This window comes from Carassius auratus, unplaced genomic scaffold, assembly GCF_003368295.1.
Source record: "Carassius auratus strain Wakin unplaced genomic scaffold, ASM336829v1 scaf_tig00217246, whole genome shotgun sequence".
NCBI classification, from domain to species: domain Eukaryota; kingdom Metazoa; phylum Chordata; class Actinopteri; order Cypriniformes; family Cyprinidae; genus Carassius; species Carassius auratus.
In genome coordinates this window covers 111,722-137,339 of record NW_020528962.1, presented here as the reverse complement: position 1 = coordinate 137,339, position 25,618 = coordinate 111,722, and the positions used below count along the sequence as shown (strand labels likewise).

The following is a 25,618-nucleotide window of genomic DNA, read 5'->3' as shown; positions in this document are numbered from 1 at the left end:
AGCAGTGCATATATTTCAACTGGTGAGGAGCTTGATTCAAAAGGGTTTGATAAAATTATTTTTCTTCCGTTTTTAGTTTACAGTGCCAAAGTTTACTTTTGAAACTTGTAGCCTAAGGTTAAAAAAAGCTGGCCTTATCATACAATTATGGGAAATAGATTTAGTAATTTAGATGGATGTAAAATTATCCCCATCCAAGTTTGGGCAAAAATCATATATCTGATCACTTAGAGCCACATAATTTGAGGCATCATTCATGTTTGAACCAGAAACAATGAGAGACATTAATTGGTGGACTGGGGATGGATTACTTGTGGATTACTGTGCTGTTTTAATCAGCTGCTTTGACTTTCATTCTGACGGCACCCATTCACTACAGAGGATCCATTGTTGAGACAGTGATGTAGTGCTGAATTTCTCCAAATCTGTTCTGATGAAGAAACAAACACTACATCTTGGATGGCCTGAGGGTACGTAATGTTGTTGAGTAATGAGTAATGGTGAACTATTCCTTTAACACAGAGGGTCAAGTTTTAATATGATTTTTGTAGCTTTAAATGCATCTATTTCATAAAAAATAAATTTCATTAATGCACATTTTCATATGTGTAGTTTTAGATGCAACTTCTGTGCTGACTCACTTCTGCTAAAAAACGTAATGTAACAGTCACATGACATGACATATTTAATTAATAGTTGAATGGTGCCGACTTAAATAGGGTTTTAACATGCATAGGATCAAAATGATAATGCATATTTCAAAATACAATCATGGGAAATATCTGGTAACATTTGCCTGTTCAGATGGATCCAAGATTATCCCCACCTCTAAGCCTCTATAACATTATGGGCAATGATCATAAATCTGATCTCTTAGAGCCACATGATTTGAGGCACCATTCATGTTTGTACCACAAACACTGTGGGATCTCTTACAAAGTTTAATACAAAGATCAAGGATTTATGATCAACAACAGTAGTGATGCTTGCCAAGTTAGTGCACATGTGTGTGACAAACCTATTGACAAAGAGATTATTAGAATTCATAACCCTCCTTACAGTGACCATGTAATCAGCTCTGCAATTCAATTCTACAACATGCCTCATCAGTTCAGTCCCCTACTGCTTATAAGGCGTTCAAGGGTGGAACAGACCCCTCCGAGAGACCAGTGTTAAGTCTCAAATCCCTTGTTTCCAACAGCTGTGCAGACCCCATCTGCAATATTACGAATCCGACTATCAAGACTTAGCTTGTGAATATTACTTAGGTCATGTGGATGCTTCTTTGTAATCTTCCTAGAGATGTGGTTGGTTTCCAATCCTGGTCCTGGCTGGAGTACTGTACATCTTAGATGCCTTGTAATCTAACATAACCAATCAGCTCATTAATAGAGGGTTCAAAACCTGAAATGAGTCCGTTCACCAAGGGAGACACCCAAAAACGAGCAGTGCACCAAAACATTAGTAGTACTAAAATATAGCAGCTCTGACTTAGTGTCTAAAGCAGTTCGGATGCTGCTGAGTCTATTTACTTTCTAATTTACTTTGTGTGTAATTTCAAATTTGATTTATGATTTCATTTTTATATATGTATATATATATATATATATATATATATATATATATATATATATATATATATATATATATATATATATATATATGTACACACAGACACACAAACATATATTGAATTGTGCAGATTTAGCGCCTATCAACCAATCAGCTGTACGTACTGTGGCTTGGGTCATGGAATTAATTAATATTCATGAGGCGAGCCTTAGTTCTGCCTCCTCAGTATTATAATGAGAATGAGAACTGGCTTTTCAGAAGAGTGGCGCTAAGGGGTTTCTGCAAAAGTCTCGTATTCAGTTCAATTTGGTGCTTTTTTTACTGCTTTCAAATGGATTTTTTCGAATTTATTGCAGGAAGGAGATACTTCTTTATTCGTGAAATCTGTTGCAGAGGCGTGTTGAGACGGTCTGACTTGATGCCATTGAAAATGTAGATAAACAATCTCACAAGAGCAAAAGTGTTCGGTGAAAGTGGAAATGCATGAGGGTGAGTTCATTTTTTAATTAAGGATGTTGCTTAATTGTTAATGAATGCTACTTGTGTCTTTGCAAATCTGATACCAACTTATTTGTACAAATGTCAAACATGTTATTATATATATGTTATTTAATATGCATATTTACATGGTATTTCAGTGGAGCCATGGACATGGTAATACCATAGTATTTTTTTATATAATTTTGTCTGAATTTTGCTTTTCATTCATCCAGCTCTTCACAAGTTGCATTAAAAGCAGCTGTGAAGTTAATCAATGCGGTGTCAGAGCAATAAACACAAGCTAAATGAAAAATTAGTAAGGTGATTGAATGTAATTACGATGTTTACATTATGACAACAGTGCAGACTTTGGTTGCATTTTGCAAACTGTACAGTTTACATTTACACATAATAAAATAGAAAACAGTTATTTTAAACTGTATTTTTATTTCACCATATTTTCCATTTTTACTAAATTATTGATCAAATAATTACAGGCTTGTAAACATAAATTACTTTTTCAAAACATTAACAGTTCTTATCAACCCCAAACTTTTGAACGGTAATGTATATGTAAAGAAAATATATGTAAAGAGTTGTATTTGATTTCTTCATGGTGTCTATATTGTTAAGAGAAGTTCACTGGATGTCCAAGACCACTCAGAGTCTTCCAAAACTTTGTGAACATCCCCCGTTTTTGTTTTCTTGCAGCCTTGGTTCTGCTTATCCTGATAGAGGAGGGTTTCGCATTGGCTCAGAAAACTCAAGGTTGGTTCAAGTTGGAACTTTAATGCAAAGCCAGTGTTTAATTTGGAGTGTGAGAGAGATTATAACCGAAAAAATAAATTGAAATGAACATTTAATGAGTCTTTCCCATCTGTTTTGCTTTACTAACCATCAGATCATCATATTTGTGTGTATTCTATAAGCTTTGCCTCAGAATGTAGCTGTTGAGGATAAGAAACCTGCTCACTGCGGAACTATGATCCAGACGGCAAATGGAGGATCATTCAGTTCTCCAAACTACCCCAACACTTACCCACCAAACAAGGAGTGCGTGTACATACTGGAGGGTATGAGTCCACAACCTTCCACAGATACTTCTCCTAGCTGTTGCTTAACTAAAACATGCATTGCAAAAAAAAAAAAATTCTTGTCAAATTAATACTTTTATTCAGCAAGGATGCATTAAACTTGTGTGCATTAAATTTATAAATGTCATTTCGAACATTACAAACAATCCTGCCCAATACCTAAATTTAACATCTACCTTACTCACGATTAATAAGCAGTTTATTGAGGGAAAAGTCATAGTTAATAGTGTGTTAATAGCAAGAAATGAATTTTTAAATAAACTGTATCAAAAAAAAAAAAATACTAAGCAGAACAACTGTGTGAAACATTGATAATGATAAGAAATTTGACAGTCTTTTTGGGCATCAAATCAGCATATTAAGAGTGATTTCTGAAGGTTCATACGACGCTGAAGACTGGAGTAATGATGCTTAAAGGTGGTGTGCTGAAAGGTGAATACTACAACAGAAGCTAAGCCCTAAAACGAATTAGAAAGACCTTTATCCACTCCCCTAGCATTTTGCTTGCCTTAATCTTTCACCACACCCACTGCTCCGGCCTGCAGTTTTCTTAAAACCTTACCAACTCCAAACATTTGAACAGTAGTGTATACTTCTCAAGTCAAGTCAAGTCTGCTTTATTGTAAATCCTTCCACATGTACAGCACATACATGTAAAAAAACAAAAGTTAAAAAGTTAGATAAAGCAGCACAAGTCACAACAGTTATTCATGTGGTAACCTGCGTTTCTTGTCTACATCAGCCCATCCACGGAAGAGAATACAACTTGTCTTCGATGACATCTACTACATCGAGCCGTCCTTTGAGTGCCGCTTTGATAACGTTGAAATCCGTGATGGGCCGTTTGTTTTCTCTCCGTTGATTAATCGATACTGCGGAGCAAAGAGTCCAGGAATCGTCACCTCCTCCGGACGCTTCATGTGGATCAGGTTTACCAGCGATGAGGAGCTGGAGGGCCTGGGCTTCAGGGTGGAGTATTCATATACTGCAGGTAAATACATGTTCCGGTTCTTCATGCATTTAGATCTTAGAATCTCTGATGCTCTTTTTCTCAGTTCTCTTCATTTTAGTTTTATACACTTTTTTTTTTTTTTTTATTGAAAAACCTCTCTTGCATCCAGATCCTGACTTTCATCTCCATATTGGGGGACTCTTGAATCCCATTCCAGGTAAAAAGAAAAAACATATTTATGTCGTATGGGGAGGGTGGTGGTTATTCCAGGGTGTGAGTCTGCTAATATCTTTGTATAAAAGCTTCTGCACTAAACTACTTAAATGGTATTTTTAAAGAATCATACATTTTATGGTTTGAAATTGTGCTAATTTGTTAAAAAAGTTTGTGATGTTAGTAGTAAACTGTTCGTAGGTTGTTTTCACTTGAAATTTAATACTGGTCTATTTCTAAACCTGATTTGGCAAGTCCTGCACAAAAAGGCTTTTTCTTAAGAAAGCCGTAATTTTTTGCTACCTCTTGGAATGACACTTCATTCACCCTCTTTTCAGTTGCTATGGTTACTGCATCCAACAAATATAAATGTATATTCCATCTTTAGTGCATCAGTTATGTGAACTCCTGAATATTTCAGTGTCCTAGAACTTATTAATATTACTTCTCCCAGCTGCTGTCTGCAGACTCTTTCAGGTCTCTTTCTCAAGTAGTTGAAAGATATGCTGTAATATTTTAATGCTATGATGCTCTTTAATTGTCTTTGTCTATTCTGTTGTCTCCTCCCGTCAGACTGTCAGTTTGAAATGTCTGGATCAGATGGTATAATCAGATCTAGTCAAGTTGAGGAGGAAAATAAGGTGAAATCAGGGGAAGCACTGGATTGTATTTGGACCATACGAGCTCCACCGATGTCTAAGGTTAGTAATGCTGCCCTGATGAAACATCTGTTGCTCTCACATAGATTTGTTATGGATCGTGTACAGTCACTGACGTCAAGACACTGACGTCAAGGATAATATATAGTCAGCTGGTTTTCATAATATATCATAAAATAAACTCCTCCTTCAAAGTGCTCAATTAACATGCACAATATGACTGGTGTTTGCAATGAATATTTAAATTGAGAACATTTGAATTATTCTTAATTATTAATTAATGGCCTTTTTCCCCATTATTATCCATGCTGTCAAGTACAGCTGCTTAGTTTTGGCAATAAACACAGTCATAATTATTTAGGTCAATATTGAGATCTCAAGCATCTACCACAATTACTTATTGACTCTGGAACATCATGCATTTATTGGACATTGTCTTTGACTGAACTTGTCTTTTGAACAGTGGCTTTACTTGAACTTTGAACATAATTCAGCTGAAAAACAAATCAAATAAAAATAAGATAATTAACTATAAGAAATTATATTATATTATTATAAAAAATATATATATATATATATATATATATATATATATATATATATATATATATATATATATATAAAAAATACAAATAAGCTGTAGATAAAATGTGATAAAAATATAGATATAAAAATTTAAAGAAATTATAATAAATAATACAATTACATTTTCTTACCAAATAAATAAATAAATTAATATGCTGAAATTATTTTAATATGTAAAAGGAAAGTGATTGTAGAGGCATCAAACTAGCACTGATATGCAAGAAATATGTGGCGTGTGAAAACACACTCTGTCTCACACACAGATCTATCTCCGCTTTCTGGACTATCAGCTGGAGAACTCAAATGAGTGTAAGAAGAACTTTGTTGCAATCTATGAAGGCAGTAATGCCATTGAAGACCTCAAGGCCAAGTACTGCAGCACCGTTGCCAACGACGTCACGCTTGACAACACTGTGGGAGTGGTCAGAATGTGGGCCGACGAGAGCAGCAAAATGAGCCGCTTCCGTCTGCTCTTCACGGTCTTTGCTGAACGTAAGTGCTCATCTACCTTTTTAAATTCTGCAATTTCATTCAAGTAATAGCTCACCCAGAAATGGAAATTCTGTCATTACTTACTCATCCTCATGTTGTTCTGAACCCATACGCTGTTATTTGTCCATTAAATGCAAATGGAGATTTTTAAAAATGTAATATTCCATTCTGTATGTTTAAACTTTTTGGATGAAATCTTGCTTTAGCTTCAATCCTTTGTCTAGGAATACTTGTTTCATACATGTTGTGTGAGAGGTCCATCATGTGGACATTATTAGTATTGCATTTCTATGGCTTTCATCTCATTACAAAACTCTGTTTTGCAGCTCCGTGTTTGGCCAACACATTCTTCTGTCACAGTAACATGTGCATCAACAACACTCTGGTTTGTAACGGCGTTCAGAATTGTATGTTCCCCTGGGATGAGAACAACTGTAAAGGTAAAAGTGTGCGTTCACATGCCAGTTTTCCCTCCAGAGTCGCTAATGAAAGCTTTCTAGAGAATTTGAAAGGATAGTTTAGCAAGCAAATGCTTTTTTCCATATCTTTTAGAGTACTGAATTCCCTTCTTCAGGGGTTTGACCTCAACAGACTGATCTTCGCTAATGTAATATTGTATAAAGCACATGTATACTAAAGTTATTATTCTATGAAGGAACGGACGTCATGGGTTAAAGGGTTATTATGGAGTACAGAAATGTTATGAATCCTGGTTATGTAAAGCAGTAATAACTATTCATAAATTCAGTTTTATTGTCATTGTTCTCATTTAGCTGGAGAAATCTACATTTTTCTTACTCTGCTCTCTTTTGCCTTTGTTGTCCTTGTCTCTCACAGAAAAGAAGTCCAAAAGTTTCTTCCAACATATGAATAAAACTCATGGCACTGTGATTGGAGTGGCGTCTGGCGTGGTCTTGCTTCTTCTCATCATATCTGTATTTATACAAATGAAGCAGCCAAGAAAAAAGGTTACTATTCAAATAGAGAAATCACCATTTAGAATGAGACATTAACAGCTTCCCACAGGGGTCAGAAATACACGTACAGATTATATACCTTTTCTATGTTCTGTTTTCTTTATGCGTCAGCTACAAATACACAAAATTTTGCAGACTGATTGTCCTGGAACAAGTAAACACTGTGGTGCTATCTAAACACTACTAGTGCATTCATCTATTTGAGCTTCCTGACACAGCAATATTGACTTTGGGCAAGGGCAGGTTTTTGGAAAAACAACAGTTTTGCAGTTTGAAAGGACTTCACTAGTATGCTAAATAATGTCAACATAAATATTAAGTAATTAAACTGACCATTGACTTAAAAGTACATGCTCCTCCTGAACTAATTGTAAATTATGCATCACTAAATGTTATTCCAAAAAAAAAAAAAAACATCATTGTGTAAGCCTGGGCAGTTATAAATATAATGTAATTTAACCTTAAAACTTATGGAATTAAAAATGAGGTAAATAAACTGCATATAAATATATAAGTATTCATATTGGTATATAAACATGAACTCAATATTGACCAAAATAATCATGATTATGATTTTTGCCCAAACTAAGCAGCATGTGTAATAATAGAAAAAAAGTAATTAATTAAATTTAATAATTAAAGAACAATTACAAAATGCATAGTTTATATATTTAATGCACAGTCCCACTCAAAATGTGCATGCTCAGTGATGCTCAACATCTTTACAAACCGTATTTTTCGGAAGTCGCATCAGTCCAAAAATACGTCACGACGAGGAAAAAAAACTATAAGTCACACTGGACTATAAATCGCATTTATTTAGAACCAAGAACCAAGAGAAAACATTACCGTCTACAGCCGCGAGAGGGCGCTTTATGCTGCTCAGTGTATGCTACAGGAGCAGAGAGCAACATAGAGCGCCCTCTCGCGGCTGTAGACGGTAATGTTTTCTCTTGGTTCATGTCTAATTAATTTTGATAAATAAGTCGCACCTGACTATAAGTCGCAGGACCAGCCAAACTATGAAAAAAAGTGGGTTTTATAGTCCGGAAAATATGGAACATGTTTTATTAAAACTTCCTTTTTACATGACACAAATCCCTTTAAATCAAAACCATACATTTATATGTTTTTTTTTCTCATTGAATATATGAAATCAAATTTACCAAAGTCGAATGGGTTGTGAATGTCAATCTGCACTGTCTTTAAGCATTAAATCTCTTCATATTTGTTTGATGCATGAACATTTTACATGGATCAACTTAGAAGGGGACATTGCTGATGTGTACATATCTGTTGCAGGTTTTGAGCCGTAAAGGTTTGCAGGAAGTGCTGGAGCCTCCTCAGTACGAGCTGTTCTCCGTGAGGGAAGCGGAGCTGTCGGAGGATCTGTCGGAGGAGCTGGAGAGTCTGCAGAAACTCCGCCGCTCCTCCAGCGTGTCCCGCTGCGTCCACGAGCATCACTGTGGCGCTCCGAGCAGCGCTGCCTCCTATGTCATGGCAAGTAGAGTCCATCGTCTCTCTCAGCCGTCTGATGAGATGAGTACGGTTGTTGGAGCCAGAGGCTGGGGCAGTTTCCATGGACGCAGGAGCAGCTCACACTCGCACGCTTTCACGGACGACCCGCGAGCTCACGCTTACAGCGCGCAGAGTCTGCAAGAGGCACTTGAAAATGAGGAGCTGGAGGGACGGGTGATGGAGGAGATCGGCTACAATGATTTAATCACCCGTGGACACAACGTTGTGATGGAACGGAACCATGCCAACCCTGTCCAACACCGCTCCCTCTCTATGGACTTCTGAGAGGAGCGGAAGTCAGCTGACACTTTATTTGTCATGTGAAAAAATAATATCATTCATAGCTGTACGTTTACATTTACCCACACCTTCTTTTTTATTTTATTTTTTTTATATTTTATTTCAGTGATTTTCTTCTCATTCTCAGTACCTCCTTTGCCATTCCTATACTTGGTTTTATGCCAAGTCCAGCATTTTTTATCGGTGTTATTCTAATTTCCCAAAGCATATTATATAAAATAGACATGTAGGTCTTATTTTTTTAGTCCATATTTTTTGCATATATTCATAACCAGCAGGTCATGTCTTTATGTCACCATGAGCCAGAAGATTCTGTTACTAATAAATTAATTTTGATAGTTTAATGCAAAGAATTTTTCACTTACACTACCATTCAAACTGTTTGTGGTACAGTAAAATAACTGTTTTCTATCTGAATATATTTTTAAATGTAATTTATTTTAGAATTTTCTGCATAAAAACTGATACATCTTTCATTGTTCTATAATTAATCTAAAATTTAAAAGATTTATTTGAAATGGAAATATTTTATAACATGTATAATATTTACTGTCACATTTGATAAATAAATTATATGATATCATATCATATCATAGTGTATATATTGAGTTCTAGAGATAGAACCACTGAAAAATCATCAGAAATTGTTCTTTGTGAAGTAAAAGTTGTTTCTTTAGTAGACGGTTTGTATGAGAGGTGGGGGGAAGGACTGTGGATTGTGTCTGTATTTATTCAGTTTTGCTTTCTTTTCCCCTTTTCTTTGAACCGATCTCATCAGACTTAGTTTGGAGTGTGCTGTGATGTTTGATGTTGTGGTTGTGTGACGTATGACGTACTGTAGATATTACTGTACATGGTGGATTACTGAAAGGACTGTCACATGAAACACCATTCTGTGGAAATAAACCTCATGTTTCAACAAATTATTCTTTCATTGGCCACCTCTTGAATCAGGGTATATTTCAGTAAACAAAAACAAAAAACACTGAAAAATAAATAAATATATAAGTAATGTTTTTTGAAACGGAAATAAAACTGAATTTTTTTTTTTACACACACACACACACACACACACACACACACACACACACACACACACACACACACACACACACATATATGTATATATATAAAGACATAATATATATATATATATATATATATAAAGACATAATATATATATATATATATATATAAAGACATAATATATATATATATATATATATATATATATAAAGACAAAAAAATCTTTATATCTTTAAAAAATATAATACCTTTTAAAAAACTAGTGGTAGCTCAGTGATACTAAAATAACACTTGCATTTTTTTAAGGTATACAAAAATTATGAAAATATTTATATTACTGACATTTCTAATTTAAAAAACTTCATAAAAGGAACCCAAGGTCATGCTATATTGTGATATTTATTTGCATGTTTTTAATGAATATATTCACATGGCACATGCTGTAGTACTTTATTTCCTAATTTTTTAACTTTATGTATTTTTTTATCGATTTTAAACTACATGCAAACCTGCAGTTTAAACATTACTGTTTCTGTCTTTTTTTTTATTTTAGTATGAAGTTCTTCACATAAAACAACAGCCCTTAGTCTTACATTCTTTTATTATTGTGATAATTATTTATCAATTTTGCACTGGCTTCCAATAGCTGCTTGCATAAAATTCAAGGCATTGACGTTTTCCTACAAAACCACCACTGGCTCTGCACCCATTTACCTAAATTGATTACTTTAGATTTATCTGGCCTCTAGAAGCTTGTGTTCTGCAAGTGAGCGTCGCTTGATTGTGCCATCCCAAAGAAGGACAAAGTCACTTTTACGGACTTTTAAATTAAACGTTCCCTCCTGGTGGAATGACCTCCCCAACTCAATCCGAGCAGCCGGTCCTTAGCCGAGTCCTTAGCCATCTTCCAGGACCGGCTTAAAGCACATCTCTTCCATCTTTATTTGACCCTCTAACTTTAACACTCACTATTCTAATTATATTCTAAAAAAATTGTATTCTATTTTCTTTTAATTTATTATGCAATAATGTGTGTGTGTGTGTGTGTGTGTGTATAAGACCTCTAACACTAGCTTGCTCTATTCTTTTTCTATTTGTAAGAAAAAGTGAGGAGCACGTTGAAGATCTTGATGTTTATTGCAGCGTAGCAGTGACAAAGTAACATATTTGTCATATTGTAACAGCTGAAGTCTCTGTGTTAATTAAGTTCTAACACCCCTTTGTCTGAGGTGGTTCTCAGTGTCACACACCATACATTCTATGATTGGTCACCATTTGCTCAGGATGTGATCATCCCAAATGGTCTACAAACAACATAACTGTTGACTTTCTTCTTCTCTATAATAATTAAGCCATTTTGGGAAATGAGCATGATCAAACATATTACGGAGTGGAAGCTGGGTCGAGGCAGACTATAATTTCTTACATAGCCTATTCTATTTGTTTTCTTTTTATTTATTATATTATTTAAAATCCCTTGCTATGTGTACTGTGTCAACCTAACTGAGACTTGTTATAGCACTTATATATCATTGCTCTTTTTGTTGTTTTTGATTGGTTCCATTGTCCTCATTTGTAAGTCGCTTTGGATAAAAGCTTCTGCTAAATGAATAAATGTATTGTAATGGAAATGTTATATGTAATGTAAAATGCCTATTTTCAATAATTAAATAAATAAACAGGAAATATGTTATCAGATAATTGAGATATAATAACAGTTTCTTCAGAGATTCTTTTTCCCAAATGCATTTGAAAACATCCTCCACATTTATGGACTTGTCTGACATCACTGTGCAGCCAAAGGACTTTTTTATGACCAAAAGATGACTGTAGATAACCTTTATGTCATTATGTCCTGATCCAAACTGTACAGAGATGTTATGCCCTTTCCCCTCCTCTGGTTCTCTCTAACATATATCAGATTTTTGTACCATTTTTTCACATTCTTTGATTTTGTTCAAGTACTTTTATTCTAAAGTTCTCATCCATGAAGATAAAGTATATTTTGGCCAATTACACAACTTATTTTTTCGTATTGGATAATCTGCACTCTGAAACCAAAGCAATGTGCATGATGTAGACTCATGTGACATATGCGACATGTGACATGATCATTCTGTTTAGCACAATTTTGACTGTTCTGTACTGAAAAACTTATCAGATCACACAGGAGAAACATTATACTACCGCAGCCCTGTGGCATGTGGTTTTGTCATTGTTAGGTAATAGATGAGCTAGCAAACTCATTCAGTCAAGAACTAGACGTACTGGCTCATGGCTGTACATAGACATTTATTGAACAAAACTGAAGCTGAATATCTGATACATCAAATATACAGTTTCCATATAATATCACTATTGTAATTAAGGTGAAAGTATGGTTTGAAAAAAAACAACTAATAATTTGTCTTTTTGAGGCTCCACTATTGGTTTATACATTTCAAGGAAAGTACTGTTCTGCAGACAGCAAATATATAGCATTTCCTATAATTATATATAAATAAAAAGAAATCATTTAAGCAAACATTTTTGTAAAAGAAAACTTGTATTTTATACACACATAACACGTACATGATTTCATGCTGTGATTTCATGATGGCTCATTTAATGATTGGTCAAAGAAGGCTCTGTTAGAGTAGGCCATGAGAGGCAGACGTTCCCCAAGCACGGCGTCTCTGAAATTGCGTCGTCTCCATGCGTACACAATACTGTTCAGAAAACCCTGGAGTGACACTGACAGCGCCTGTACAGCAGCACATGGGAGAAAATAAAACGTCTATAATTTAGCATCTATTTCTATGAATTTCAAACAATATTATAGAAACAGTTCAAGTTTGAACTGAGTTACTCAGGCCTACTGTATATTTTAGACACAATATTTAATTGGTTTGTTTCTTGCTTTGTAAACACAAATGTTGTCATCATGAATGAATCAGAGTTTGTAATACAATTTGGTTAAGTTAATGAATCAATGAGTCACTCACACAGTCAGTTACTTTTTTAATTCCAGAATGAATCAACATTTTTGGACAAATTGGTTAAGTGAATGATTCAAGGGGTCACTCATACAGTCAGTCACTTTTTTAATTCCTGACCGAATCCATGTTTAAAATTTTTTCCGTTAAGTGAACAATTCAATGAGTCACTCATAAGTTGTCGCTGCATAAGACAGCGTTTTTGCATGTATCAGTTGAGTGAATGATTCAATAATTCACTCATGGCTAAATTCAGAACTGCGTACTAGCATACTACTCTTAATATTTTTACAATATCTTCATGTAGAAAATAGTAAGACTAATTAGTATGGGGTTACGAGTTCAGCATGTCACTCTTGTTCCTGAAAGACAGGGCTGTTTTTTTTTTTTAAATGAATCAGTTGAGTGAACAATTCAATTACTTATTCAAAAAGAAAGTCACTTGTTTCGATACTTTACCGATCAGTGTTTTTGAACAAATCGATTGAGTGGACAATTCAATGACTTGAATCAGTATTTTTAAATGAATTGGTTGAGTGGATGATTCAATGACTCATTAGAAAAGATTGTCTCCACCTACTGATGTAATGGTTTACTATAATTGTAATTGTTTTAAAGCTGCGGTACGGAACTTTTGACGCTCTAGCGGTTAATAAACAGAACTGCTTGCGTCTTGCGGAAGAACATCGTAGCCGGAACTACTTCTCTCTGTTTATGTCTATGAAGAATCACAAAGGTACTGGGTTACTCCGCCGCGGTACCCCAGAAGCAATCTAAAATAGTCCGAATATAAACACTTATTATAGGTGCACCCTCGCGATTCAGGACAAGGTAAAAACATTGTTTGGAAAACGGATTCATGGTGTACTCGCTTATTATATACATTTTTCTACATTTTGAACACAAACAAAGTTACGGACCGCAGCTCTGATTGGTTATTTTTACCGGGAGCGACGGAGTTTCTGCAAATGGCAATAGGACACTGGGAGGAGCCAGAGGAGCTTGATTTTTTCACAGATTATCTGTCTCATATTCTATTGTCAGGACATAATGACAGGTTTAACAAATATGTAAAAAATATTTTTTTACAAAAGTTCCCTACAGCACCTTTAAGTGATCTTAGTTTGTTTTTGTTTTGGTAATTGGTGATGAAACTGATTGTATTGCTGCGCATTTTGGCTGGGACACTCCTGTGAAAGTGATTTTTAAATCATAAAGTTGCTAGAATCCATTAAAAATCCCCAGTTCTTATGCAAAGATGCATGACTAATGCATTATCTTACATAAATAGTGTATATTTTATTATTTAACATAATATGTTCTGCTTTAGACAACATGCTTTACCTGCGTGACATAGAGAGGGAAGAGATATTTTATCTTAGGTTGTGCGAAAGACAGACAAATGAGAAGCAGCGCTGAAAAATAAAACATTTCATTTAGGTTAATAAAAGAATTAACCTTTCAGTTAAATACATATGACATATTGTATACATGTAGCATTTGAGAACGCGTGTGTGTTGTTGTATTGACCTGGTGTCCAGCAGAAAATGACAACAAGGATCATGTATCGAGCCGAGGACCAAATCCCACCTCGATGTCTCCGTGTCATTGTGATCATCCTTGTGTTCGCATAATGCCTATAAGAGCTGTCTAACTTACAGTAGAACACCTACAGGATGACAGATGCATATCACAGGAGATTATTTACATTAAACACCTACAGTGAACAAAAGTATTTGGACACTTAAACATTTCTGAATGTCATTCCATTAAATAATAGAATATCTGTAATACTGTGGTCAGTATTATTCATGAACATGTGTACTCACTGTGCAGATGATGAGGACGATCAACACATTGCTCAATGTGAAAATTTGAATGAACTTAGCATGACCTGGATCCTGTTGGGCAAACGACAGCGTGATGGGAACACATTCAGATGTGATTTAGCTGAACTTGTTTGATGGTGTCTGTACATTTCTTACCAATGTTATGCAGGATTCATTTATGAGACGCAGGAAGAGAATGCAGCTGCAAGAGGAATCGGACATGAATTAAGTGAAATGACACTGACATATAGGTACAGATGCTCACATACCTGTTGCAGAACCTGACGGGATCTCTGCTGACGGTTGTCAGTGTTGGTATCTCTTCTGGTGCAATAGTAGCTTCAACATAACTGACGGTATGAATATAGATGAAGTATCCAATTATTGGTACAAGCCTAAAGCAATGATATGCACACATACAGATCATATACACTGCAATGAAATTGAAAGCATTGCTTGATCATATTTACAGTTTTACATAAATCATGTTTCAATGCATTTATGAAAGCAAACTGGAACTACTCACCACGCAATAACATAGGTCAGACAAAATTTCCTCCTTCTGCGTGATAACTGTGTGAACTGAATGAGTACATAAGATTTAGTACAATGGAACGTGTGTGTGTGTGTGTGTGTTTTAATATGTATAAAATTAATCAATGACAATCATTTTGATTAATAGACAACAATCATAAAAATAAATGTTAGGTAACTAAAAAGCTCTAGGATTAGATCAGGTGTGAACAACACCTTAGGGTATTTCTAAGAAAAGTACTGCACAGAGGTATTTGCTTGTGACTACATAAAGGAAAATGTAGGAGGAATGTGGCACAGCCTGACTGGTTTCAATCTGCTGCATCAGAAAACACTCATAACTGCTGTGATGTTAGGTAATAGTGACGTTGATTTGATTTAGAAAAAAAGTGACCGAGAGTGCAGGAGAGTGAATGTTAATGAGCAGAAACCCTGCTTTACCTGGGTTTCAAAAGCTTCCTGCACTGGTTTTTCTCTCCATCCTTGAAACGCATGTGCTGACTCGTAGGCATAAATGATGACAAGCAGAAACGAGGTGCAGTAGAAGGCCTGAGGAGAGACAGAGAGTTCATCACAACTTCTGTACAGATCCACAGTGAAGGACATACATGACTGATTCTGCTCAATTTAAACAAATTTGTTTTGAAATTTCAGTTCAAAGGCTTATGTTGCATTGCTTCAGATTAGCTTTGACATAGGTGCATGGATTTCTGTAGAATATATATAATGCAGAAAATCTCCAAAGCACACAAAGCACATCTAGTCTGTAACTCTACACCAACATCTCGCTGTTACAGAAATATTTCTTAGCTGCTCAAGGAAGTTGTTGCTTAACGGCAATTATTCAACAAATTCATTGTACAGGGGTTAGTGTCGTACACACTAGAGATATTTATTTTTCCACACTGAATGGGCGTATGTGTCAGGGTATGGCAAGGAGGGACTCAGGTGCAGACAGGAAGTAACTAAACAAAGGATTTATTTGTACAAAAAGGGAAAACAAAACCCAAGAGGGGGAAAACAACGGCTAGGGCAGAAACTAAACAACTTAACAGGACAGGATTGACATGATAAACAAACTCTTAAACACTAACTACAAACAAACACTCAAGGTTATACAAAGAGTTCAAGGATACAGAAACATCTAGAGACACTCACGATCTGGTAAACAATCACAAATGTGGGACAATGAACCGACGAAAGACAGAGCACACTAGGAGATCTAAATAGGGGAACTAATTAAGACACGACAGGTGGCACAGATAGGACAATCACGACAAGACTAGGATAACAAGGGGGGCGGGGCAAGGGAACGAAACAACACAAGCACATGGCCCAAAGACAAGGCCATGAGCTTGTACACAAAACACGGGTCTGTCATGATCCTGCCTCAAGACTAGGGAAAAATCAAGGACACGAGGGCAGAATCATGACAGTATGTAGTGTTAGTATCCCCAGCAGTGGTTGAAGATGTTGACAATTACTGTCAGACTTTATTGCAGGTTATCCTAAATCGTGTTGATTAGATAACAGCTTTATTTGTCAGCAGTTTCTCACCAAAGACAAAGGCAATCCGAGGTTGCACATCTTTTTACTGAACGGCCAAATTTCATCGGTTAAATTACTTAAGGTGGTGATCATCAACACAAGTGATGCCAGGAAATCTGCCAGCGCCAGCTGAAGAAGAGGCTTTGCCTGTTACACAAAAACAATGACAGAGAAACATTAAAACATGAAGAACATGCTGCATGAGGCCTGATTTAATGAGACTGTTGATGGAATATTTTTACACATGTTTTGGTGAACTTTGAAAAAGAGTTATCTAAAGCATGTGATGCTGATGAAGAGAGTTGTATGCATCGATGAAATCAGAGGACTTCGTTTTCATTCTCAGCTTGTGTCTAAAGTGCTCTGGCATACTGTTAGTCATTGCTGACCATCACTGTTGACCTTTGCAGCAATAGTGGGAAATGTATGTACTCTACATTTAGCTGGGGAATGTAGTAGCTCCATCAAATTCAGTCGATTTGTCCACTCAGAAATTCAGATTATCTGCTGGAAATATTTAAATAGGTATTTTACCTGTCTATTTAGAGGCTGCATTGTAAAAAAAAAAAAAAAACAAAGAAAGTGTTCTGTTAACTGGTTTTTAAAGTGTGGTGGCTTAATCAGATTTCATCATCAAGATTTCATTTCCCCATTGCATACAGATCAGGGTTATAGTTAACCAAAACTGAAACCATAAAAAAAAAATCCTTAAAATCGATTAAACATTTAACCTTTTTTAACCTTTTTTTAACTAGTGACTCGTTTTATATATATATATACTGAACACTGAAACAGATATACCGATGCCAAGCACAACAGCAACAGAACGTTTCTTTCTCTTCTGTGTGACTCACCTGTTCATTGAGATGCTTTCTCTTTATGACGGAAACCACCACGACAGAAAAACTACCTATCAGACTGCAATAAAAAGAAAAAGTGGTTAAAATAATAAACCTAGATAGATTCCAATCAGCGAACAATGAGTGCAGCAATGTGATAAATGTAATGAAGTCTAACACAACATGCACACATGTGATACAAGTTAAGAATTCTACTTTGTGATTTTAAAAGACACAACATGACACGATATAATGATATATGGTGTTGCCGTAAACAACATAAAATGCCACATATAATCTGCATGATTAAGAACAAAAATAAAAATACATCTAAACATTTAAATGATGGTTTGTGCAGTGATTTCTGGCTATGTATTTTCCCGTTAAACTGAAAAGGATTAATTCTTTAGAAATATTTAACATATTGTAAAATGTTTACAGAAAATGCAAATTGCATACATACTGACTCAATTGTAAATTGAAAATTAATATATATTTTTTAAGTCAGTGTTTTATAATAAAATGTAATGTCAATTAAATTATAATATTTATTTAGCTCAGATTTACGGGCTCTGCAGGGGACTGTGCTTAAATAATAGAACAGATCGTGTCTTCCTATTATTATGTCAGATGTAAATTTCCCAAATCCTTACTTCACTTTTCAGAAGTCACACTGAGAGTCAGGCGAGTTACTGTCTCACAAATCAAATGCATAACTTCAGCTGCAAGTAATAGTTTCTCTTTGCGCGTCCTGAAGCAAAAGATCGCAAGCGCTTAACCTAAAACAACGCTAGAATCAAATCAGTCAAGTATTTCTCACCTTAAACTCAAAGTCGAAACGTAGATCCAAGACAAAACCGTAATCTGTGCAACCAAGGCGAAAATGAAGAACATTAATAGGTTTAATATATAGGTTATTAATAATAATCAAAATGACGGTCGTCAGTCTCTGCAGTGCAGTGGCAACTAAGCTCTTTTCCCACATTAAAATATATTCGCCTTGACTTCAGGAAAATAATTAATTGTGAAGTGATTAATTACCTTTTCTTCATCATCTGATAATCCACCGCTTGAATTCATGATGAAAATATTTATGCCGTGAACTACATGCCAGCTCGTTGTTGTTTGTTCAACTGTCGTGTACTGCAGCTGTCTCACCTGGACGCTGAACCTCTGGTCACGTGACGTCTGTCGTCTCACCTGCGCTCCTCTCATGTCTTTCATAGCCTTGCATTCGTGTTGTGTGGTGTGTGACACCATGGAGATACAACATAAAAGATCTATCTATCTATCTATCTATCTATCTATCTATCTATCTATCTATCTATCTATCTATCTATCTATCTATCTATCTATCTATCTATCTATCTATCTATCTGTCTGTCTGTCTGTCTGTCTGTCTGTCTGTCTGTCTGTCTGTCTGTCTGTCTGTCTGTCTGTCTGTCTGTCTGTCTGTGTTTGTGTGTGTGTGTCTGTCTGTCTGTGTGTGCTCGTTTTTGTGACATATCAGGACACAACTCTTTATAATGACATGGGTATGACATATTACAAGGAGAGGGTGACTTATGAGGACATAACCCATGTCCCCATTTTTCAAAATGCTTTATCATGAATCATACAGAATGAGTTTTTTTTTTTTTGAGAGAAAGTTAAAAAAAAAGTTTCCTGTGAGGGTTAGGGTTAGGTGTAGGGTTGGTGAAGGGCGATAGAATATACAGTTTGTACAGTATAAAAACCATTACGCCTATTGGATGTCCCCACTTTTCACAAAAACAAACGTGTGTGTGTCTGTCTGTGCAGTGCTGTGTGTGTACACACACAGCCAATTAATGTGATATTTCTTGGGCAGTGGCTATTGTTAGCTTGCTAGCTTCAGATAGAGCTTGTATGATTAACTGTATCAAATCAGAATTAAATCACAACCCTGTAATTAATCTGACAGCTAAAGCTTTTTTTTTCTTCCGTGTTTTATTTTTCAGTGGGTTTGGATGCTGCAGGTAAAACCACAATACTTTACAAGCTTACAAGCTTACAAGCTTTACAAGTGTGTGTGTGTGTGTGTGTGTGTGTGTGTGTGTGTGTGTCTGTCTGACTGTCTGTCTGTCTCTCTCTCTCTGTGTGTGTGTGTGTGTGTGTGTATATGTGTTGATGTCTTGGAAATATTCGGACCCAAATGCAAGAATGCAATGACCCCTACTGGTCAAAAAGACTTTTGCAACAGTTTGACTGAAATCATTGCTGTCCAGTGCAAATACTATAAAATATTATTATTAAACTGAGAAAATAAAACCGAGACATTCTTTTTGTAATGTCTACAAAAAGCATATAAAATAAATTCGAAATAATATAAAAATACGACAATAATTTAAAAACATTTAAAACTTAATTGTTGACAACATAATTGTTGGAAAATGAAGACCAACATTAATCATTGAAACAATAACAACAACAGTACTAACGATTTTAATGAATTTAATGAATGAATGAAGGAAGGAATTTATTATTTCATGGATTATTATTATTATTATTATTTTTTTTTTACATAAAATAAGATAACAAAAAATGTCCAGTGCACTCAGATTTCGGCGTGAACACTGGGATTATATTTTAAAAAGAACTGAGAATAGAACCAATTTAGTTGCCCATGATCAAAAAAACACGTGGGCGTTTTAGAAAATATCTGAAGTTATGAATAATTATGACATCACTGCCCTGAGTGCGAGTGCAGCAGGAAGTGACGCCAAGACTTCCACGGTGGCTCCTCTGTTCTTACGTGGCAACGCGTCAAGCGACCGCGAGACACCGAGCACAAAGAGACAGAATATTCATTAAAACACATTCTCACATTTTCTTTACCGTTTCGCTCGTTGTTAGGCTTTAGTTTTTCTCTTAAATCACCATGGGTCTGACCATCTCGTCGCTCTTTGGGAGACTTTTCGGCAAGAAACAGATGAGAATACTGATGGGTGAGTGTTTCAAGCACAGTCTTTCTGATGTGTTTCTGTGATGAATATTCAGTTTTGAGCCAAAAGGGGTAACGTTAATATTTGAGTGTAAGATTAAATGACTTGAAAATTTTTGATTTTTATTAACTTACGGATTGAAATTCAACAATTAATGTGATATTTCTTGGGCAATGGCTATTGTTAGCTTGCTAGCTTCAGATAGAGCTTGTATGAATAACTGTATGAAATCAGAGATAAATCACAACCCTGTAATGAATCTGACAGCTAAAGCTTTTTTTTCTTCCTTGTTTTATTTTTCAGTGGGTTTGGACGCTGCAGGTAAAACCACAATACTTTACAAGCTGAAGCTGGGAGAGATTGTGACCACTATCCCTACTATAGGTGAGATTACTCCATTATTACTGTCATTGTTCCTTGATTATTTTATAAGAACTTAACTTGTGACTAATGTCAATATGTTTTAAGATTCCAATCATTTTGATGACCAATATCTCTGTCACTGTCACTGCCACCATATTTATATCTTAATTGCGGAGAAATTGCACTTGATGATGATTAGCACTAACATTTGTGTGATTTATTATTTATAAAAAACATAGCTGGTAGACAAAAGTTTGGAATAATTAAGATTTTTTTTTTTTATGTTTTTGAAAGAAGTGTCTTCTGCTAACCAAGGGTGCATTTATTTAATCCAAAAACTGTATTAATGTGAAATATTACCATTTTAAAATAACTTTTCTATTTGAATATATGTTGAATTTTCAGTATCACGTGATCCATCAGCGACTTTTTACAGCATTGATCACTTATTTGACAGCATATATAATAAAATGAAATTCTTGACATTTAAATAAACTTTTATTTTTTATTCAAAATGTATCAGAATATTTGAAAATACAGTGTATTTTATCCATTGACAAGTGTTACAGTAGGTATTGGAGCTGACATAAGTGCGTTTAATATACCTGTCACTAAGCCTCGCCTTAAAAAAAACTGTTGCTCTATGCCGCATTAGATAATATGGTAAAACTGTTTCAGGTGCACTTTCACTTTGTTTCTTGATGAACTATAGTAACTGATGGACCAAAGTGTCAATTAGACAGTCATAATCTGATTGCGATAATTGAACAGCCAAATATCAACCAGTGAACTGCTCTGGCTGATATATTTATGATATCACAAATCTCATTGTAGCCAATCAAAAATACTTGATATTATTATGCATGTTTTTTTTTTGTTTTTTTTGCTGCATGTGGACAGGTTTTAATGTAGAGACTGTTGAATACAAGAACATCTGCTTCACTGTGTGGGATGTTGGCGGTCAGGACAAGATTCGTCCTCTCTGGAGACACTATTTTCAGAACACACAGGTAAGATCTTTATTTAGAGCCATTTACCTGGCCAAAGTGCCTCTTAGCTGTTTCTGAAAGACCAGTTACAGGGACCATGCCCTTTGAGAATCCTGGTGTGAAATCTCTCTTTAGAGAGATATTCGTTGAAATGCAATGTAATCTTTGTAATCAAGTGCTTTTGTGAATATTATTCATTTGAAGCATCTTAATTATATTTTTTTATTCCTTTGTCCTCAGGGTCTGATCTTTGTGGTGGACAGCAATGACAGAGAGAGAGTGGCCGAATCTGCAGAGGAGCTTTCTAAAATGGTAAAGAACTGCTCTGTCTAAAGCATTCAGTTTAATTTTTAGATATTACATAAAATCTGTATAATGCTCAAGAACCTGTCATCTTTAGTGACCTAATGCTGGGTACACCCCAAAAGATTTGTTTACATCTTATTAGATTTTCAAAATGTGATCGACCACAAACATGAGGATAAAAAAATCCTAGATTTAACCGTTTTGCTCCTATAGTGTGTGGTGTGCCATGATGTGACAAAGACCGCACACCACACACAAACAGATTTTCAACCTGAGTCTCGACTGTGAACACAGGAAATGTCGCGAGACTTCAGAATAAGCATGGTGGACGATATGCAGGAAGAAATTGCAATGATAGTGTTTGGAATGATTTTCTCACAAAATACACGACACATTTGTGTTGTGCTGTTGCCACAAATCAACAAGCAGATCCTCTATCTCTGCTGTCCACATCAGTTTCACTTTGTGCTGTGCCATGAATGCTTCCGTCTTCCATCATCCTGCTTTCTGATTGGATATTGATTTGTTTCACGTGATAATCTCCAGAGCGTGCGCGTGTTTGTCCTCAGGGTTCCCCCCACACATCAGGATGTCAGATCGTAAATATTAAACGTTTAATGATTCGTGATCGGGGTGGCTCCGACATTATTCCGATCAGGTTCGGACACCTTACACCAAGAGAAAATCTGATGAGATAATCTGTAGAACCATCAAGATAACTGGGACATAGCTAGGATTGTCGGAAGGAGGGAAATCGGCCCAAAATCAGCCCGATTATCTTTGCATTTGTATTTACATTTGCATTCATGTACTTGGTGGAAAAAAGACATGACACTTGTGTTTGACATTTTTACACCCATGTTGTGTTCTGGTCGTGACTAGCGTCCCAAATGTGTTAGTTAATGTTAATTGCATTGGAATAAAACTAACTTGGAAATGTCTAGAAAAATACTAGTTATTTAATGTATATTGGGTGGCCTGCAACTCATGCTTTCTTTCCGCCATTCTTATTGTTGAGCTCTGTAAATTGTCTTGATTTATTGAACCTTTTTTCATTTATACAGTTGCAAGAAGATGAACTGAGGGATGCCGTGCTTCTGGTTTTCGCAAACAAACAGGATCTGCCTAACGCCATGGCCGTCAGTGAACTCACAGACAAACTTGGACTGCAAAGCCTACGCAGCAGAACGGTACACACACACTTAACTCGATTGACTCTAGCATGCACTTGCTTAAACATTGACTGCATTTTAATTGTGTGTTGTCTGCTTCTACAGTGGTACGTTCAAGCAACATGTGCTACACAAGGCACCGGACTCTATGAAGGACTGGACTGGTTATCAAACGAGCTCTCCAAACGCTAGTGACCCTTCTGATAGTGGCGAGATGTGTGTGTACTTTAAAAAGATGGAGTGTGCCGGTTGATAGACTCTGTTTTGAAGAACTTGAGTGAGTGTGTGTGTGTGAAGGGGCTATCAAGTGTTCAGCATCATGTCTAATCTATCTGATCTGTCTTTTTCTATGCTGTATTCTTACTAATGTTCTTTTTTAAATATTTTTCTTAGAATCTTTTTTTTTTCATGACTGTAAGATAATGCTTTAATTGCACGTTTACTTGTTAACTGTGAGAGCATTATGGCACAACAGAAAGGAAGTTTGGGAGGAATTCCAGGTCGAGGCGACCCTCTCGTTTGAGTTTGGAGTAGTTGTAGCTTAAGAGCGAGTTAAATTCCAGGAAGAAGCCGTTGTGCACTGACGCTCACTACGAGATCCCGGTTGCAGTGCTGCCTAACTCGACTAGTGAGTCGCAGGATTTGCAGCTCCATGAACATTCCACTTCACGGCAGTTGATTTGATTCCAGGGGGTTGTTTTACAAAGCTACACATTAACTTTTGTTGCAAGACCTCCTAAGTCTTGTTCCTGGGACTCTGCCACCAACGGATTCTTTGGAACAAAATGGTACATGAAGTATTGACAGCAATAAGGAGTCATCTGTGATTGATTAGCCTAATGATCTCTGTTTAATACCTCCACTGAACAATATGTGAGTAAATGTTTTAGTTGAAAGCATTTGAACAGATCATTGTACCTTGCTTTATTTTTCTGAGGTGGGTTGGACATGGTAGATTGGACCAGGATGAATCGTTTTTTTCAATCTGCTCCTCCATGTTTCTTTTCTCTTTTCATGTCAAACGGCTGTATGTATGTATGCTGGCACCTTTAATATCAGCGTAGAGGTGCATTAGGTGAGAATTTTGTATGGGATGCTCCAGTAAACCAATAAGGTCCTCATTTCCTTCGCAGGATTTTATGATCTTGTACACTTCCCTACTGCGGCAAGTGCCCTACTCTTGCTCCGACTGTGCCACAAGGTCCACCCCTGTGAGAAAATAAAGATCTGGTGAAAACTAAATCGATACTTTGCGGGTTTTTCATTTAAATACTCTGGTGACATACCTCTGGAATTTTCCATTCTTAAAGGAATAGTTCCCCCCAAAATTTAATTTAGCTGTAGGGGAGTTTGTTTCAATTTTGTTAGAAGAGATTTGGAAAAATGCAGCATTGCATCACTTGTTCACCCCTGGATCCTCTGCAGTGAATGGGTGCCGTCAGAATGAGAGTCCAAACTGCTGATAAAAATATCACCATAATCTACAAGGTAATACACAGGACACCAGGGCCCCTTCTTCGTACCTCGCTTAATACATCTGGGATGATTTGAAAGATGCCAGATCTTCTCATCGTGATAACTGATCTCTTGCTTATTTGGTTCTTTAAATTAATTTGCTGATTTGAATAAAATATCTGGATTAAGTTGTCTGAGATTAGAGCGCGTTCTCGTGTTCAAACAACAATCAGCAGTGCAGCGATAATGTGTATATATATATATACATTTTTTTTACATGACTCATAATTATTTAAATTCACGATTTCTAGTATTTGTACATGATCTACATTTTTTATTACAATGCTGTAATTAGCAATTCATTTAAATTTATCTTTGAAAAAAATTTGTCAGGTGACTGCATTAATTAAAATTGACTTAATGGTCAAATTTTCGCTCCATCAAGCCACTCAATTAATGCACGACTCAGATGAACTGTACAGCATGTGTGTAAGACTCCAATACAATTCTAAAGTAAATAGAAAACTGTCTATAGTAATGTAGACGGCACAATATTATATATTTTTTTTTCAATATTTTTTTCCAGTTATTATTTATTGTAAACATTTAATGTAAATACAATATAAATGACATTGTACATTTATAAGAACATAACAACATATTTTGGCACTGGCCTATAGTTCAACCCTTATGGATCAATATTACATTTCACAAACTTCTGATATTGCACGTCTTGTTAGAGATTAATTTTGGTGGTTTATTTAAAACTTTCTGCAT

At 35.7% G+C, this 25,618-nt stretch overlaps 3 protein-coding genes across 3 annotated transcripts; 2 read left to right on the top strand and 1 right to left on the bottom strand.

Annotated features, from left to right (window-relative positions):
* Positions 1 to 1,888: 1,888 nt before the first annotated feature.
* Positions 1,889 to 9,712, top strand: LOC113100333 (neuropilin and tolloid-like protein 2). Its single transcript, XM_026265137.1, has 10 exons — positions 1,889 to 2,061; positions 2,764 to 2,820; positions 2,982 to 3,125; positions 3,889 to 4,137; positions 4,268 to 4,315; positions 4,885 to 5,012; positions 5,819 to 6,047; positions 6,374 to 6,487; positions 6,885 to 7,015; positions 8,327 to 9,712. The coding sequence occupies exons 1-10, from the start codon at positions 2,052 to 2,054 to the stop codon at positions 8,825 to 8,827; spliced, it is 1,611 nt and encodes a 536-aa protein (XP_026120922.1). The 5' UTR covers positions 1,889 to 2,051; the 3' UTR covers positions 8,828 to 9,712.
* A 2,435-nt stretch (positions 9,713 to 12,147) lies between these two features.
* LOC113100320 (transmembrane protein 116-like) lies at positions 12,148 to 18,783 on the bottom strand. The gene is made up of 12 exons (XM_026265118.1): positions 18,635 to 18,783; positions 18,414 to 18,457; positions 17,609 to 17,672; positions 16,764 to 16,901; positions 15,648 to 15,755; positions 15,199 to 15,254; positions 14,942 to 15,067; positions 14,829 to 14,874; positions 14,673 to 14,744; positions 14,374 to 14,512; positions 14,188 to 14,258; positions 12,148 to 12,611 (listed from the first exon to the last, which is right to left on the bottom strand). The coding sequence occupies exons 1-12, from the start codon at positions 18,671 to 18,673 to the stop codon at positions 12,459 to 12,461; spliced, it is 1,056 nt and encodes a 351-aa protein (XP_026120903.1). The 5' UTR covers positions 18,674 to 18,783; the 3' UTR covers positions 12,148 to 12,458.
* A 1,551-nt stretch (positions 18,784 to 20,334) lies between these two features.
* LOC113100329 (ADP-ribosylation factor 4-like) lies at positions 20,335 to 24,628 on the top strand. The gene is made up of 6 exons (XM_026265132.1): positions 20,335 to 20,559; positions 20,860 to 20,940; positions 21,820 to 21,929; positions 22,149 to 22,220; positions 23,279 to 23,404; positions 23,492 to 24,628. The coding sequence occupies exons 1-6, from the start codon at positions 20,493 to 20,495 to the stop codon at positions 23,576 to 23,578; spliced, it is 543 nt and encodes a 180-aa protein (XP_026120917.1). The 5' UTR covers positions 20,335 to 20,492; the 3' UTR covers positions 23,579 to 24,628.
* The last annotated feature ends 990 nt before the right edge of the window (positions 24,629 to 25,618 follow it).

What these genes read in the sequence shown, in the direction of transcription:
- LOC113100333 (XM_026265137.1), top strand. An exon ending in CTTCACGGTCTTTGCTGAAC is followed by an intron (nt 6,048 to 6,373) that starts GTAAGTGCTCAT and finishes TCTGTTTTGCAG; the next exon opens with CTCCGTGTTTGGCCAACACA. An exon ending in GGATGAGAACAACTGTAAAG is followed by an intron (nt 6,488 to 6,884) that starts GTAAAAGTGTGC and finishes TGTCTCTCACAG; the next exon opens with AAAAGAAGTCCAAAAGTTTC.
- LOC113100320 (XM_026265118.1), bottom strand. Translation starts at nt 18,673, where the DNA reads ATGAATTCAAGCGGTGGATTATCAGATGATGAAGAAAAG. An exon ending in GAAAGCATCTCAATGAACAG is followed by an intron (nt 16,902 to 17,608) that starts GTGAGTCACACA and finishes TTTGTGTAACAG; the next exon opens with GCAAAGCCTCTTCTTCAGCT. An exon ending in TCCCTCTCTATGTCACGCAG is followed by an intron (nt 12,612 to 14,187) that starts GTAAAGCATGTT and finishes GCTGCTGTACAG; the next exon opens with GCGCTGTCAGTGTCACTCCA.
- LOC113100329 (XM_026265132.1), top strand. Translation starts at nt 20,493, where the DNA reads ATGGGTCTGACCATCTCGTCGCTCTTTGGGAGACTTTTCGGCAAGAAA. An exon ending in CAGAGGAGCTTTCTAAAATG is followed by an intron (nt 22,221 to 23,278) that starts GTAAAGAACTGC and finishes TCATTTATACAG; the next exon opens with TTGCAAGAAGATGAACTGAG. An exon ending in AAAGCCTACGCAGCAGAACG is followed by an intron (nt 23,405 to 23,491) that starts GTACACACACAC and finishes CTGCTTCTACAG; the next exon opens with TGGTACGTTCAAGCAACATG.